This window comes from Chenopodium album, chromosome 9 (genome assembly GCF_948465745.1).
Source record: "Chenopodium album chromosome 9, dcCheAlbu1.1, whole genome shotgun sequence".
NCBI classification, from domain to species: domain Eukaryota; kingdom Viridiplantae; phylum Streptophyta; class Magnoliopsida; order Caryophyllales; family Amaranthaceae; genus Chenopodium; species Chenopodium album.
Genome location: NC_137842.1, coordinates 63,396,883 through 63,413,614, shown reverse-complemented (window position 1 = coordinate 63,413,614; position 16,732 = coordinate 63,396,883). Strand labels below are relative to the sequence as shown.

The 16,732-nt window shown below is 30.7% G+C and overlaps 1 protein-coding gene across 1 annotated transcript; it reads left to right on the top strand.

Annotated features, from left to right (window-relative positions):
• Positions 1-10,878: 10,878 nt before the first annotated feature.
• Positions 10,879-11,619, top strand: LOC145557910 (RNA polymerase II C-terminal domain phosphatase-like 4). Its single transcript, XM_081619087.1, has one exon. It carries the CDS (start codon positions 10,879-10,881, stop codon positions 11,617-11,619), a length of 741 nt encoding a protein of 246 aa, XP_081475213.1.
• Positions 11,620-16,732: the final 5,113 nt, after the last annotated feature.

Genomic DNA, 16,732 nt, shown 5'->3' with positions numbered 1-16,732 from the left:
CTTCAATTCCTACTTTGATCAATTTTGTCTTACAAAAAGATTATTGCAAATAAGATAAACAATATAAAATCAATAACTATATGCTAAAAGACACAACAACAATAACACGTGTCATCTTCTGGTATATCCTTACTGGTTTTTTTTTTTTTTTTTTAAAAAAAAAAAGATATAAATTATGTACAACATACGTTTATTATAACAAGATTATATAATTTTTTTTTCTTGATTTTTTTTTAATTATGTAATAGAAGTTACAAGCTTAAACAATGAAATGCGAATATCAAATCAACAAATGATACTTTTGTTTTTTCCTTGAATAATTTATGATTAGAATTTCAATCAATTAGCACTCCATGAAAACTTCAATAATACTTGCTAAAGTTGACATATGTCGCTGATTAGTAGTGTGATTTTTTCTTGCCATTTTTGGTTGTTTTTTAGGATTCAATTGATATGAATGTATGTAACATATGAAAATATATAATGTTAATTTTAAATATAGTTAAATTATTGAAAATTCTGTGCATGGCACAGGACCTAACCTAGTAGAGTAACAATTTTCCTCCTAATATTTGATCTTTTTGTTTTTTTCATTTAAAGAGAATTTTTTTTTAAATGTTAAATTTTTTACCTTTGTCATTATCAGGTTCTTTGTAACAAAAAAATTTACCCCTCATTAATTTTCAAAATGATATACTTTCTATAAAAATAAATAATAGGATTTTTTGACTTTTACCAAAAAAAAAAAAAAACAAAAATTTGTTTTTTACCACCTAAACTTTTAAAAATTTTATTTACCACCAAATAAAAAATAAAAAATTATTTTTTACTACTTGTCGTCAAACCTAACGTAATTTTTTACTTTTTTCGATTTTCATGTCACACACATGGTTTTGGGGGTTATTTTGGCAGAAAGACTTGCGTGGACCTGACCCACAATAACATTATTGTGGACCCGAGGTCTATACACACGCAACTGACATTATATTGAACATAGTGACCCTTATTTTTAACATAGTAACCTTATTTTTAATATAGTAACCTTTATTTAAAACTAGTACAACGTTTAATAATATTGTGAACTTGAAATACGATGCTATTAGCACAATTTTACCATAGTGGCCTTTATTATTCATATTGATTAGTGTATAAAATATTTCATTAAAAAAACTAACCACTTAGGCCTATATATTACCAAAATGATTTTTATTTCAACATAGTGACCCTTTTTTTTAATTAATAAAACAACCACAATTTCTCTAATATTAGTGGTCCACAATAAATTAGTGTGAACCAGATCCATATAAGAATTTGTACAAAACTCTAATCTAATCAAATTTCAGAATTACATTATTTTCTAAAATAAAAAAACCCAAATCTTGAAAAAAAAAAAACAAATCGATCAACACAAAATTAATAACATATAGTTGGCTGTGGGGTTTTTTTTTTTTTTTAAATTCTTTGTTATCGGTCCTTCGCCGCTTTTGTTGGGTTAGTGTGACCCAAATTCCATAGTCCAACTCGTTATATGTCAAGTTTCTTAAGATTTCTAAAAAATTCTAAAATAATCAAGAAATTGATGAAGAATGGTAGAAGAATCTAAAAATAGTGAATGCTCATTAAAATTCTAGATTTATGTGAACAATTTGAAGAGCTTGTGTGTAGAAAATTCCACACATTTCCTCCACCTGCTTACATCACCTATAAATATAAGGTATTTGGCATCATTTGGAGTATGTATCCACTTACATATCCTCTAATACTCCGATACTCCCAATGTACCTACAAATACAACTCTCTAAGATATATATCATGATCAGAGTTTCTACATACACACAATCTCCCTAATACACTATTCTTAATTTGTATTACTCCTTTGTGAGTTCTTATAATGAAAGTTCTCTTGTAATACTCACCATTCCAAGGGTTGGTGAGTGCACAGCGGAGGCAAATTAAAGATGTAGAGATTGATAAGATAAGTAGGAAAAAAATAAAGGCAAGGTAACTAGTGAAAATGGACACACAATATTTAACGTGGGAAAAATTATCAAAAAAAAAACATTGGCTAGTCGTATCAACATTAGATACTCATCTCATCATTGTGCCAAGAAATGTAAATTTTATAAAATAGTCACAATTGTTGGCGGTGGTTGTCGAAAAAGTCGTCCCACCCGTGATATAAATAACGGTATAGATGGTTTCTGTCGGGAGATACATAGTACTCGAATCAATACTGCCTGCGATTGGGTGCAGCAATGTTTATTGCTGGAACCATAAGGGTTCAGAGATTACTCTATCTGCTCTATTTTCATACATCTCATGACAATATCTAAGTATGTCTGATTTGATAAATCTAATGTAAATTCAATTGGGAATATGAATTTTACCGGCAATAGATGTGTATGTTAGTTCAAGCTCTTCTTCCATGTTAAAAAAGAGATTTAAAGATTGGATGGAAATTCAAAGAGTTTAAAGAAGTTATTTATTGAACTAAGTAAATGACGATTGAGTGTAAAGGAAAAGAGGAGGGAAACCAGAAAATATAACGTTCTAAATACTTAGTTAGTATATTTATAACCGGAAAATCCAATTACCAATGTGTATCTATAACAAATGAAAAATAAAAAAGAAAAATAATAAAAAAATTATGAAACTCATCTTGCATATTTTCTCTATTTTTGGGTGTTGTTGTATTCAATTCCACCATAACCGGCTCGATTCTTTCGGTGGAGTGGCCGGTAATCCTATTAGAAGTAGAATTTTATCTGCATCCCAATAAAGCTCGATGTTGGAACCCGCTTGTAGCTGTGGGTAATATTTGACAAACTTCCTTCACCCCTCGTAAAAGTATCGGTAAAAATGGCATTCTTCCGCTTGATATTGTACTCGAGTATTCTTTACCACCATCTTCATCTCTATTACGTGCTAGTATTTTCACAGGATTATTGTGGGTCAAACGTTCCGCTCGCTTGACGTAGTTCTTCTGACACATAACTAGCATGCTCGGGATGATGAATAAAGGGCTATTAAATATATATCCAAAAAATATATATCCCAAAATCAAAGTTACTATCTCAATTATAAAAGATACTATATTATAAAAAAAAGTTACTATTCCAAAAACTATATATCCCAAAATCAAAGTTACTATGTCAATTATAAAAGACACTATATCATAATAATCAGTATTCAATAAATGATTTAAGCATTTTATTTCTTGATTTTTTATCTGTTGAACACTAGAAACCTTGACACAAGGGAACGTGAACAAGAAAGCTTTACAACAAATTAAAAGTAGCCTTTGGTGTAGTAGAGCGAGCTACCAATTATATTTCATTGAAGCTGACAGCTATATAGAGCAGAAACTAAATCACCTAACTATATGCATTGAACCTTAAATAATATAACAACCTTTCTTCTACACTAATGTAGTAATAGACATAGTGACCTTTATTTAAGCATGTTGTTAGCCTCCTCCCAAAGTCTCTATACTTCCATTTCACAGGCCTTCAACTGGACGAAAACCATAAAAACCCCAATTTTTGTTAATTGTTATGAAATATTTGTGGATATCCATTATCCTCCTTTGTATCATTCTGGAATAATCTAAATCTAGGGTTTATATTCTTATCTAATCAAACCCTAATATATTGTATGTATATATACACTTATCATATGGAATAATTTATATAGATTTATTCTCTTTCAATCTCTCATCTTTCCCCTTATTTCACAACACGTTATTAGCACCAAAACTCTAATCAATATGTAAATTTTATACTCATTATTATCTTGTTGTGTCGCATCTTGAGAAGAAATTAGAAGGAGATTAATCTTGATCATCACACGTTTTAAGAATGTCATATCATTCCCAATCCTCATTAATTAATTTGGGACTAGTACAAGGAGTCTCACGGTATTAATAATTTGGTTACAAAGAACTACTCATATTATTTTTCGATTGCATTGGTTTGTTTATCTTGAATCATCTTTATCATCTATCCATAATATTATAGATTAGCCTTAATCAAGGGCTATACTTTATTACTTTATTTTCTTTTCTTTCATGAGTTACAGGCTAACAGATGCCGTTGACAACATGAAGTTGACGATAAGGCTGGTTTTTATAGTGGAAAAGGTTTTGATATCAGGAAAGTTCATTCTCAACTATCCTGTTATTGTTAATTTTAAACCTTTACATAATATGTTTATATTGTTTCTCAAATTTTCGTATTTTTATTATTTTTGGAGTTCAATGAGCAATTTGGGAATAGTTGGATTTGATGTAGAATAACTAATTAGTAGTTTTGTTTTGACTATGAGTTTTGTTTAGTTTGAATCTAAAAGGGTATTTAGAATTATTATTGGGGTTAATTTTATGAACGTATGGTTTTTATGAACTTGTAGTACATATATTTGCTAGATTTTGGTATTACTTTTCCTATCCGTAAATGAGTTTGGTTATTTCTCCATGCTTGATAGCAAATATGAATGGTTTGATTTAGCAATTATTTACCCATATAATTTGTTTGTGAAATCCTATGCTTAATGCCTTGAATGTTTGTAAATTGTACGAAGTAAGCCTAAGGCAAATGTGAAACTATTTATAATTTATGTATTAAATTATGTTTTTATATTTCAAGTATGATATGAACCATGTGGTTTTCCACTAACGTGAACGTGTTAATGTTGGTTGTTTATGTGCTTGTTTCTATTTTCTAATTAAGCTTTATCAGGCAATATATTGATATAATTGATCCGACAGTATAGTTGATTCAATCAATTCAGGTATGTTTTTATTAAAGCATGAAGTAGTAGGTTCTCATATTGTTTTTACCTTCTCATTTAGTTATATTATTATGTACCTATTATTATTATCCTTATAAGTTGATAAAATTATGAAGCATACTATATACATTATATTGATTGAATTCAATTATAGTATTATGTACCTACTTAAAGTTAGATTATTGGAATGAATGTAAGTTGAATATGATGTGCGGACCTGAAATTCCTTATATTTATAAAGAGTATTCACACACATAGACTTAAAGTTCCTAGCTTGAACATATAAAGGGCTCAAAACCCTTAAGGATAATAAAAAGAGATGTGCATGATTTACAAAGCTAAAACATGTTGCTTAGATATCCACTACATACTAACGTGATTCTATAAACACAACGTCATGAAATAATATTATACAAAAGATATTGAATAGTATTCAAGTTATTGAACTTTGGGTGAGAATTTGAATGATTAAAAAGGTAACAAGCATGTTTGCATGAAATTATTCTTGATTATAAAGTTCATAAGTATTTGAGCAAAGAATAGTGTTATGAGTTCAAGAAATTCATTAAACATGTTATTTTGAGCAAATTACTTGAAGAATGTATTATGCCCATAGTTTACAGAATTTTCAACATAAAGATTAATATGATTGGGCTTGATACATGACATTACCAAAATAATTTATGGTTTAAGTGTAAGGGATTTCAAAGTTGTTGGATAACTTAATTTATTTCATATCCCCACATGCAAGGATTAGGGGGAGATATTATTCATTTCGTTATTATATGTAATCCTTGCACATGAATTGTATGATATATTGATGGTCTGTAGTGCATACATAGCATTAATATCAGTGTCAATAATTTATTTAATAAAAGCGACCATATAATATTACATATTTACAAATGACACCATCCTGAAGATGGATGTAAATAAATGAATGTCATTGATCATTACTAGTTGTAAATGCTCCAATTAAAATGCTCCAATTAAATTTATTATCCCAAAAGGACAACATCGGTTACTAATGAAACCTAAAGCACGGCTGAAGCATTGTAGTCCAATAGATTAAAAATAAATAAATAAATAAATAAATAAGAAGAACCTTCGGAAAAAGGAATGGAGCAAATATTGACATTGACAAATTTGAGGAAATGATAAATCCCATTACATTTCTAGAATAAAATCATTTTTAGTAAAATCAATATGTCTCATGATTATACAAAAGACTCTAAAAGAGTATGAAATATCCAACAAGATTAATTAACATATATCAAGATTATAGTCAAAACTCCAGCAGAGTATATATAAGTAATTATTGGATAAAATATTAGTTGATTGTCTTTCCAATTGTATAAAGAAACACATTTTGGTGTTCTAATATCACAATACATTCATGGTCATGCATGAATTAAGTTTAATAAAGTGATCACTAGTGTTGGAAAACTAACCAGAGTTCAAATCTATAGAAGTGATTGGATGTGATAATTAAATTAGGTCATCCGGGTTTAATAATTACCCGTTATAGAAACCTGAAGTTTCATTTGATAATGTGCTAACGCTCTCTTAATGTTAAATATATGAAATGAAATGAATTGAATGGCAAGACATAACATTGAGATTGAGCTATATTTGGATTGTAATTCATAATAATTTGTATATATGAAAATTTTCAAGGGTTAATAAGTTTTGATTTTTTATATAAAAGAGTAATGGGTGACCAGAAGTTCACCAAAATAACTTATATATTATTGTCAACTATCAAGTGACTAGAAGATCACCAAATACACTATTTAAGTCTTTACAGATCTAGAAGATCACCAACTAGTAAAATTACAAGCAAGTGATTTATGCTTGTATAACAATTCTTTTGACTGGGGCTATAATATGTCAGCACATAAGAAAAAAGGAAAATAAGGAAAGTCATCAACTGTACATTATATGTCTCCCATTGATATTGAATTATTGATCTCCTAAAGAGAACAAATTATGAAAGGGTTAATAATAAATACATATGCGTTATGAAGAAATAATTTAAAATTGCTCTCTAGAAGAGATTAAAGCTTGTTTTAATATAATTATTCCGAGAGATAAATTTTGTTGATTATGATTGTTGTATATTTGGAGTATCAACCCGAAATATACAAGGGATGAACCAAGATAAGTAAGACTAATGAACCAAATAGCTTCTTAGCTACAGTCACACCACTAAGAAACGAAATGGGTTCCTAAGATCACAAGCCAACTAGTAGTCTAAGCTAGTTAACTAAGCAAAGGAATTGAAATTCCAAATCCAAGAATTTCAGGTTTGTTTCTAATCCAAGAAACGAGTGTAAAACACAAAGTTTGTTTGTTCGAAAATAATCTCATTTTTCATTCACATTTGCTTGCTATTTATAGTAAACAAGCATCCTTAAGTACAAGCTAATTTAAGTGGCTGTTTAGCTCACTTGTTACACGCCTAAGCTAAAGCTAAGTACAAATCAGCTTTTTGTTGTCTAGATACATTAATAAAAGAAGCCTTATTTAACTAGATACATCAAAGAGAAAATGGTGGCTTATAACCTCCAAATTAAGGCTGAAATAAAATCAGAATTAAGAGAGTGTAACTCCCCTTAATTCACGCCCATCCAAGCAGCAAGTTGGAGATGTATTTCCTCCAATATTCACGCCCAAATTCAAACAGCAAAGAAGTGTAACTCCTCCTTGGTTCAAGCCTTGAAATTAGCTTGAATGTATGTGGACAAGGGTGTACTTGGACGTCCTTTAGTTGCTCCAAAAGCTGACTGAATTAAACAGCCAATTAAAGGCTGAAATTAAGGCTTAAGATGCTCCAATGTTGACTGATATCAACGGCCACTTGAAGGCTGAAGTTAAGGCTTGTAATGGCTTGTAATTCCTCTTTGAAAACTGATTGTAACTCCCAAGTCAAAGCTTTGAAATTCCTTGTAAAAGAATTTCGGATTCCAAGCTTAAATGGCTGCCATTTTGATGTATCTTTTGGCACTTGTACTTTTGTGTGAATGTGACAATATTTTTTGAACTAAAATCAGCTAAAAAGAACTAAGAAAAATATAACTAATTTGCAAACTTAAAATGACTAAAGTTTACAATTTATTCAAAGCATAAAAAGAACTAGAATAAACTAGTTAATAAGAACAACAAGAAACTCAAAAGATTGAATATCTTGCTGCACATGGATAGAATGCATAGCACCAATACATGATGCTACGTCTTGAACCAAAGAAATGTCCATAACCAAGTTGTTAGGCTTGGCTACAACAATGATCCTCCTATGAAATGAATTTTATTGGAAATTTATATACTAAGTTGGTGAAGAACTGTGATGCCCCTATATATGAGATATTTTATCAACTTAGGGGGAGAATTGGAGTAAGTTGGAAAAAAAAAAAAAAAAAAAAAAAAAAAAAAAAAAAAAAAAAAAAAAAAAAAAACTGATGATTCCTATATAAATAATGGTAATTTGAAATGTTTTCTAGCAAACTTTTATCCATATGCTATCAAGATATGTTGCACATTGAGATAAAGCTTGCCAATTGTATATACTTGAAACACTACACCTAAAGTGTAGATTGTATAATCAGTTTCAAAATAAAGATGTGGTATATGGCAAGATAGTGCAGTTGACACTTTTAATAGTGTAATAGTATATTAATACCAGGTGTATGAAATACCTTTGAAGTTGTGTAGATATCTGAATTGTTACAATAGATGGCCTGTGATGTAAGAAAAATTATGTTGGTACCAATGAAAAATGTATTCAGATATCTTTGTCAAAATAGCATGCAAATTAAAATTGTAACTTTATATAATGATACCGGTATATGATGGAACCGATAAATAATGCATATGCATGATATAATGGACTAGTGAATAAGGGATCTGGAATATATGTCCATTTTAATGTCGACATAATGATAATAATCATAAGTTTATCATGGACCAGAAGTCTAATGAAATATGGATTTTTAAATCCACACTGTACAGTGTCTTGCAGAGTCTTATGTATGTTCATATACATGTGTGAGTCATAGGTTAATGAATTATTCTTTGCGTATATTGAAATTTGTTAGATGCATTACTCATTGTATATTTTATTTTTTATGTCTCATATTGATGCATTAGTTATATACATTAATTGTGGTATATGTGAATATTTGTTCAAAATATATATAGTATGGCGTATTTGTAACTTTGAAGGAAATTACAAAAAAATATTTATATTCCAATGGGCTTATAGTTGTGATGAAATTATTGAAAACACCGATTTAATAATACAACGTATTTAAATAACTAGTCCTACAAAAATTTTTTAATATTACAATTATCAAACTCTTGAAAATTTTATGTGATTACATCATTGACATCTCAACCTGAAATTTGAGTATATAAGAGTTAGTGAGATTTACTATTTGTATTCGTAGAAAATTATCGTGTAGTTAATTATGAAACTTCTAAAGAAATAGGATACTTATGTGTGAGACTGTTTCTTATGGTCCAGAAGAACCATGATTAATGTATATAATTGCATATGTTATATAATAATTCATATGAAATTGAAGAACGGCATTGATAATGTCAAGTTTTGTCATCAAATGATCATTAAGGAATGTTTGATCAAATAATAATTATCAATTTCTATTATTAACGACTTCCAGAAAAAGTCATAACCGCATAAGTTTAATTTTTAAATCAACTAGCATAAGTTTAATTTTTAAATCAACTATTAAACAGAGACTTGAAATAATGATATTAGAGATAAACACATGTATGGTGAAATGAAAGACACTTCACATGTTCACGTGAATGCTTGAAGAATTGAAGATGCAACTTCAGCTTAGGAGAGTCGAAGATCAACGAATGATACTTTATTTACTACATATGAGAAGATATCCAAACATATTGGATTCATCGTTGCAGCACTAGAAGATCTCAAGTTATGTATTCATCAGGGGGAGAAAATACGCGCTGCACTCTTTTTCCCTTGACCATGGTTTTGTCCCAAATTGGGTTTTCCTGGTAAGGTTTTTAATGAGGCAGCATCTCGAGCGTATTACGAAGAGTGATGTACTCTTTTTCCTTCACTATGTTTTTATCCTACAGGGTTTTTTGTAGTAAGGTTTTAATGAGGCACAGTCTTCGATAATGGACATCCAAAGGGGAGTGTTATGAAATATTTGTGGATATCCATTATCCTCCTTTGTATCATTCCGGAACAATCTAGATCTAGGGTTTATATTCTTATCCAATCAAACCCTAATACATTGTATGTATATATACACCTTATCATATGGAATATTATATATAGATTTATTCTCTTTCAATCTCTCATCTTTCCCCTTATTTCACAATATTAATATTATTTTTTTAATTATCTTTTCCACACTAAAATTCACTATTAACACTGCATAATTAATAAATCAGAAAATTTAATAAATTTAAAAAATAACACAAATCAAAATTCTACTCACAATACAATTAATTTTATTTAAGAATTTGTAAGTAAAAACATGGTGCAGCAAAACCGTGTAAGATCTAAATTACAAGCTAATTTGTCATCGCTGTGGTTCGTTTGGCATCGCTGTGGTTTTCTGTTTTTTGGTTTTTTGTTATTTAAAAGTATATTATATATGTCACAGAATCAAAAAAAATTTAGACTTATTAAAATCATGATAATTTTGAAAACTGACAACAGAAAAGAGGAAACACCTTTTTCTTGTTTCTAGTTTTTGGTTTTTAGTTTTCAAAAAACCAGGAAACTGAAAACAAAAAATGATGCCAAACAAGCCCCGATTAGCTGATTTGTTTTTTTTTTTTATTTTTTTTTATTTTTTTTTTTTTATAATAAAATTATAAAATTTAAGGCGGCATGGATTAGGGATGGAAATATGGAAAGTATATTATAGATATATTTTTATTAATCAAAACATCAGCTTTAATTTCCTATTAGTTTTAAGTATTTTATATGTCGTGTATAATCTATATATATCTTGGACCAAAACCTAAAAATTTGTTTCTTTAGTCTTTCCTAAAGCAATTCTAATGATTTCATCTATCCAAAAAATTACAATGAATTCATCACTAACAAAAAGTGAGATTAATCGTATTCGAGACAATAATCTCCAATACTTGTTAAACTCAAAGAAACTCCACTTAATCCTTGACTTAGACCACACTCTAGTCCACTCTAGAAAGTTGCACAAACTCGCGTCTACGGAGAAGACAACTATTGACTCGAACAAGAACACGAAATCGATTGAGGATAATGTTTATAAGATTTGCGGTGGTGATTATATGGTGAAGTTAAGGCCGGGTGTACGTGAATTTATTAAGTTGGTTAGTATGATGTTCGAGTTGTCGATATACACCATGGGAAGTCGGTATTACGCACGACAAGTGCACGAGTTGCTCGTGTCTAAAGCCGGGTTTCCGAGTAATTGTTCGATTGTTGCGAGGGAGGATTGTGTAAAGGAGAAGCGAAAGGGGTTTGATAATGTTGTGTTATCACATGAAAGAGTTGTTGTAATTGTTGATGATACGGTGACAATTTGGGAGGAATGTTGTAAGAGAAATCTTTTGCAAATTGGCGGGTATAAATACTTTCCAATTAAGAAAGGGTTTATTGATCAAGAAAAGGATACGGAACTTGTTAGGGTTGTTCGAGTTTTGATGTTGGTTCATACTTTGTTTTATGATGATAGTTTTGTGATCAACAATGCTTGGCCCCGGGAGTATGGTTCAAGGGACGTGAGGGACGCGCTCGAGGCGGTTTTGATTACATCGCGTTCAGGTTTCGGGTTGCGAGGATAAATGGGGTGATCAAGTGTGTGGCAAAAAGATAAATGGTTTTTGATAATAGTGTTTAGGACAAATCTTAGAAAAGGATTTCTAGGAATTTGTTAAAGGTTTTATAGGGTTTTAGTAATCAAATCTGCCAAAAGAAAATAAACACAACCTCCAAATGAATTAGTTAAGATCAATAAAATAATAGAACTATAATAAAAGATCAAGATAAGATAGGCATTTCTGAGTAAGGACGAAGTGGTGTCAGTAAGGACGACATAAATCAGAGACTTTATAAAATTGTAGTAAATTGTATTAGACAATGTATGAATGTGAGTTCTCTTCTATTACAATGAGCATCCTATTTATAATGATTTATACGTCTAATAAAGGTAAATATTGAAGAATCCTCGCTATTATGGTAATGATGACAATATTGATTGGAATCTTCTTATCTTAGGAAATGTTGACTTAGTGATTGATATTTCCTTGATTTGCTCCTTCAATCATGGGACTTGATTATGCTTGTTGCCCAAGCATTCATTTCGTGTCTTCAAATGGTCCGAACTTTGAAGTGAAGCTGCCTTACTCAAAAAGGCTTAGTAAGGCAATCGACTTATTCAGAAAGGTGCACCTGAGTCCGTACTGTCCGTACTCAGCAGGGACCACTGCGCGGATAATATATTCCATCAATCAAGTTATTCATTTCCCGATTTAGCTTTATTTGATTGATTCCATAGTCTTCATAAGATCTTTGATTAATTATTGACTTCTTAATTGGACTAGTTAAATCCTTGATTATTATTCTTTGATATCTTTGACCATGTATGCTTCCTATTTCACCTGATTTCCTTATTGAGTGTAATTGATTCTTTTATTATTATCCTTTTCCTAATTTGTAGCTTGCTTGGAATCCACTCCCAACAAATAGTATGGCTTGTGTTGATTCTGTTCAATTAGCAAGTGTAGTACATTAAATGTGGGGTAATTTAGGGTTAATGTGTTCGTTAATGTTTTAAGTTTTGTGGATTGTTAAAATGGGTCGTTCTAATTGTTGTGTTAAAGCCCTAGGAATTGGGAAGACCCTTCGATGATCATTTATTGTTGTGTTGGTTAATGTTTTAAGTTTTGTGGATTGTTAAATTGGGTTGTTCTAATTAATCCGATTTCTAGGGTTTTTGTATTTGCGTGTTCATTAATTCAATGAGTATCTTAGAAAAATTGTTCTAGGATTAATTTGCGCCCCATATTGATTAGGGCTATTATGATAATATAATACAAGTATGAATTCTCAATCTTCATTTAGCATTTAGTATATGATTTTAATTTTTTAATACTGTTATTTGAGCGCAGGAGGTCTCTCTACTTCTGTTCTATTAGGTGCATCTCACGGATTCCCATGGAGCATATTGACAAATCGAACATAGTGCTAACTTGCTTAAGAAACTCATGTACACCGGGCCTTAACTTCACAACAAACTCCTCACCACTCGAAAGCTTAAACTCGGAAATATCATCGCACATCATTGTAGGCACGAAAAATTTATATAGGTGCCACATTGGATATTATATGGGTCAAAAGTCAATTTATTGACTTGATGCTAATTTGACTATTAATTAAAATTAATTAAATTGGGTGAATAAATTAAATTGGCCCATTTTAGTTATTTTAATTAAATTGTTTGTTTAATAGTTTAAACCCATTAAAAATGGGTTATAATAACCAAGCAGGCCCACCTCCATTGTACATTAAACCCTAACCCTAGGGTGTCTCACTCTATAAATAGAGACTCTCTAATTCATTTGAGGAGGGAAAAATTCAGAGAGAAAAAAAAGAGAGAAAAACCTAAAGGAAACAAGGAGAATCAAAATACATAGAAAGCCTCTCATATACTCAAAACCTCTTCAAATAAAACCTCTCATAAATACTCTAAATCTCTCCAGAGAAAACCCCTCATCAAATACTCTAAACCATTTTAGAGAAAACATCTCAAAGCCTAGAAGAAGAACAACAAGCATTTGACGTGTCGTTCTACTCTAGAAGATCACTCGTGGAAGAGATCAAGCCTCGACGGCCCTCAACACGAAGGAAAGAAGGACTTCAAATCATCAAAATCTCTACATCAAATAGTCATTGATCGAGATCAAGCCTCGTCGGCCCTCAATCAAGAATTTAAGTCAAAGGTCTACATCAAATCTTTGATCGAGATCAAGCCTCGACGACCCTCGTTCGAGAATCAAGTCAATCTTTGAATTACGTCAAAGTCAAAGTGGAGATCGAATCAGAGGATCAAATTAGAGATTGTACCCAAAATTATCAAATTAATAAAATTCACACTTTGTTGCATTTGTTTTGAATCTATATATTGCAGATTTAAAATTTGTGTTTACAATCATGGCTCGCTCTTAAGTTGACTTGAACTTCTTTATCTTTCTTGCATGAATTAGGGTATGGTCCAAATCAAGAACTAAGTGAAGCTAGCTTCTTGCGGTTTAACAAGACTTGCGTATTATCAATTTGAATATGTGTAACTTCATCAACATTGAGAGATAAGTTGGGATGGATGTATTGAAAGGGTAACATAATGTTTGAAATATAATTAATATAATATTTTAATGATTATATAGCTCATAATTGATATATTTTATCCAAAAATTTAATTATATTACTTTATTTATGATATTAAATAGTATTATCAAAAAAAGTTCTTGCAATGCAAGTAAATTAACTAATAACTATGGCCTTGTATTACATTGTTTAATTTTATTGTTTTCAATTATGTGTTTTTTTAAAAATAAAAAATAGGAAACAAGAAAAAGGTATTTTAGTTTTTCGGTTGACAATTTTATAATTATCATGATTTTTATAAGTTTGACTAATTTTTAATCATTAAATGACATATATTATATGATTTTTTTTTTTAAAAATACAAAATACAAAAAACCACAACCATACCAAACAAAACCTATTGTTTTCTTGTTCTATTTTTTAATATAATTTACTACCATCAAAAAATAAGGAGTACATTGTTTCAAAAAAAAAAAAAAAAAAAAAGGAGTATATATGATCCATTATCTAGCCCTAAAACCCTAACTAACTACTGAGCTATACCCAATTAATTCCCTAGATAAATAAAATTTGTTTATCTGGGGGTACAATCGTCTTTTAAAGTACCAGTTGAGGGGTACATATGTCTTTTCATGTACTTGTTGAGGGGTACATATGTAATTTCCTCACCAAACAGTAAAAGCAAGTTGCAAACAGTAATTGGACAGCTCACCAAAAGCACTGAAATAATAACCACACTTTTTCAATATATTTACAAAAATGCCATCAGATTAACAAAAAATCGTTTATCAGGCAGATAAACTTGTATTTGCCCCTAACTACTCCAAAGAAAAATAAAAAATAAAAAATAAAAGGGAAATTCTCAATGGTAATCTTAAGGTTTCTATTTTTCTCAATGGTAAACACTAAAAAAACAAATTATCAATGGTAATCTTTAATTAATAAAACTATTCAGTGGTAACATTAGTTAAACATTTTAAGGAAATTTTAACCAAGGTTAATGCTTTACAAGAAAATTGCCTAAAATACCCTTATTGAAAAAAATACAACACCCATTTCTTCCCCGCCACCCCCTTCCCAGCCCCAGCCCCACCCCTTATCCCGATCGGCGCCAGTCGCGACCACCTAGATCCCCTCCCCGGCGCCGGGCTGAACCCCCCTTGTCGTTGCAACCCCTAAACCACCCAATCCCCCTTCTTCACCACCGCCATTTTCAAAACCGTCCTTCCACCTCCTCAACCCCACCTGCATTCACTGAAAACCCCAGAAATACTAAGTTAAAATCCCCCATATTCGATTCAAACCCATTTTCGAACAAAAATCGATGAAAATCCCCTAAAATACCTTGAATCGAGCAAAAAACGACTTAAAATTCAAATCAAAAGCTGATGGAATTTCGTCAGTGCATGGTTGATGCAAATTGCTTCAAGATTTTCATTGCAGGTTGTCTAACCCTAAGTCGAGATCGACGAGGTTTTTGGGGATTTGTTGGTGGTGTAGTTTGATTTGGGTGAGTTGGAAATCGAGGGTAGAGGGAATCGGGGGAAGGAGATGGTGGCTGGCTGGGAATCGAGTGAGGAAAGGTCAATCGGGAAAGGAGATGGTGGTTGGGCTGGGAATCGAAGGAGGAGCGGGAATCGGGGAAGGAGATGGTGATTGGGCTGGGAATCAAGGGAGGAGAGGGAATCAGGGAAGGAGAGGCTCACCGCGCCGGCGCTAGGAGATGGGAGGGAGGGGGGTCGCCGCCCGTGGCCGCCGCTGGCAGGGGAGGGGGGCTGGCAGTGGATTGTGGTTGGGGTGGCAAGGGTTTTTTTAATTTTTTTTATTTAATTAATAGGGTTATATTAGTCATTTTGCCTTAAGCTAACTACGGTTAGGCTAATAATTATGAATTAATGTCATTAATGTTACCACTGACTGAGTTTTACTAATTGAAGATTACCATTGATAATTTGTTTTTTTAGTGTTTACCATTGAGAAAAATAAAAACCTTAAGATTACCATTGAGAATTTCCCAAAATAAAAACTACAAGAAACTAGATAAGATCAAAAGAATAAATGCTTAATAATAAGGAATTATAAAAATTTCTTTTTTAAAAAACTTTGAGTTTTTCAAGATTTGTCACATTCTTTTTAATACAAATATATATTGCATTTAAATAATATTATGTCTTTTGGGGCTATATTTTATTTATTTAAGTAAAAATTTTGTAGGTTTTGTTAATCGTTATACTGTTTAGTTACTTTTTTTTTTCTATCTATTTTAACCTTTCTAATTTTTCAAAATTTTGTTTATATAAAATAGAAAGAGGTGTATTCATTTAATTTAATAACTAATAATAGTCATTCAGAACTTACAATCATCCTATAAGAGATTTAAATTTTCAATTAAATACACCTAATCTAAATCTCACCGTGATGGAACCGACTAAACCCTACATGGAGGGATGGACTATAAACTGTTTGTGACTATTATTATTTTTTTGACAAACCGATTTGATTGTAAAATGATCAGCAAGAGTAGCCCTACGATCTTAAGATTTTAATCCATTTTCACATCAGATTTAATAT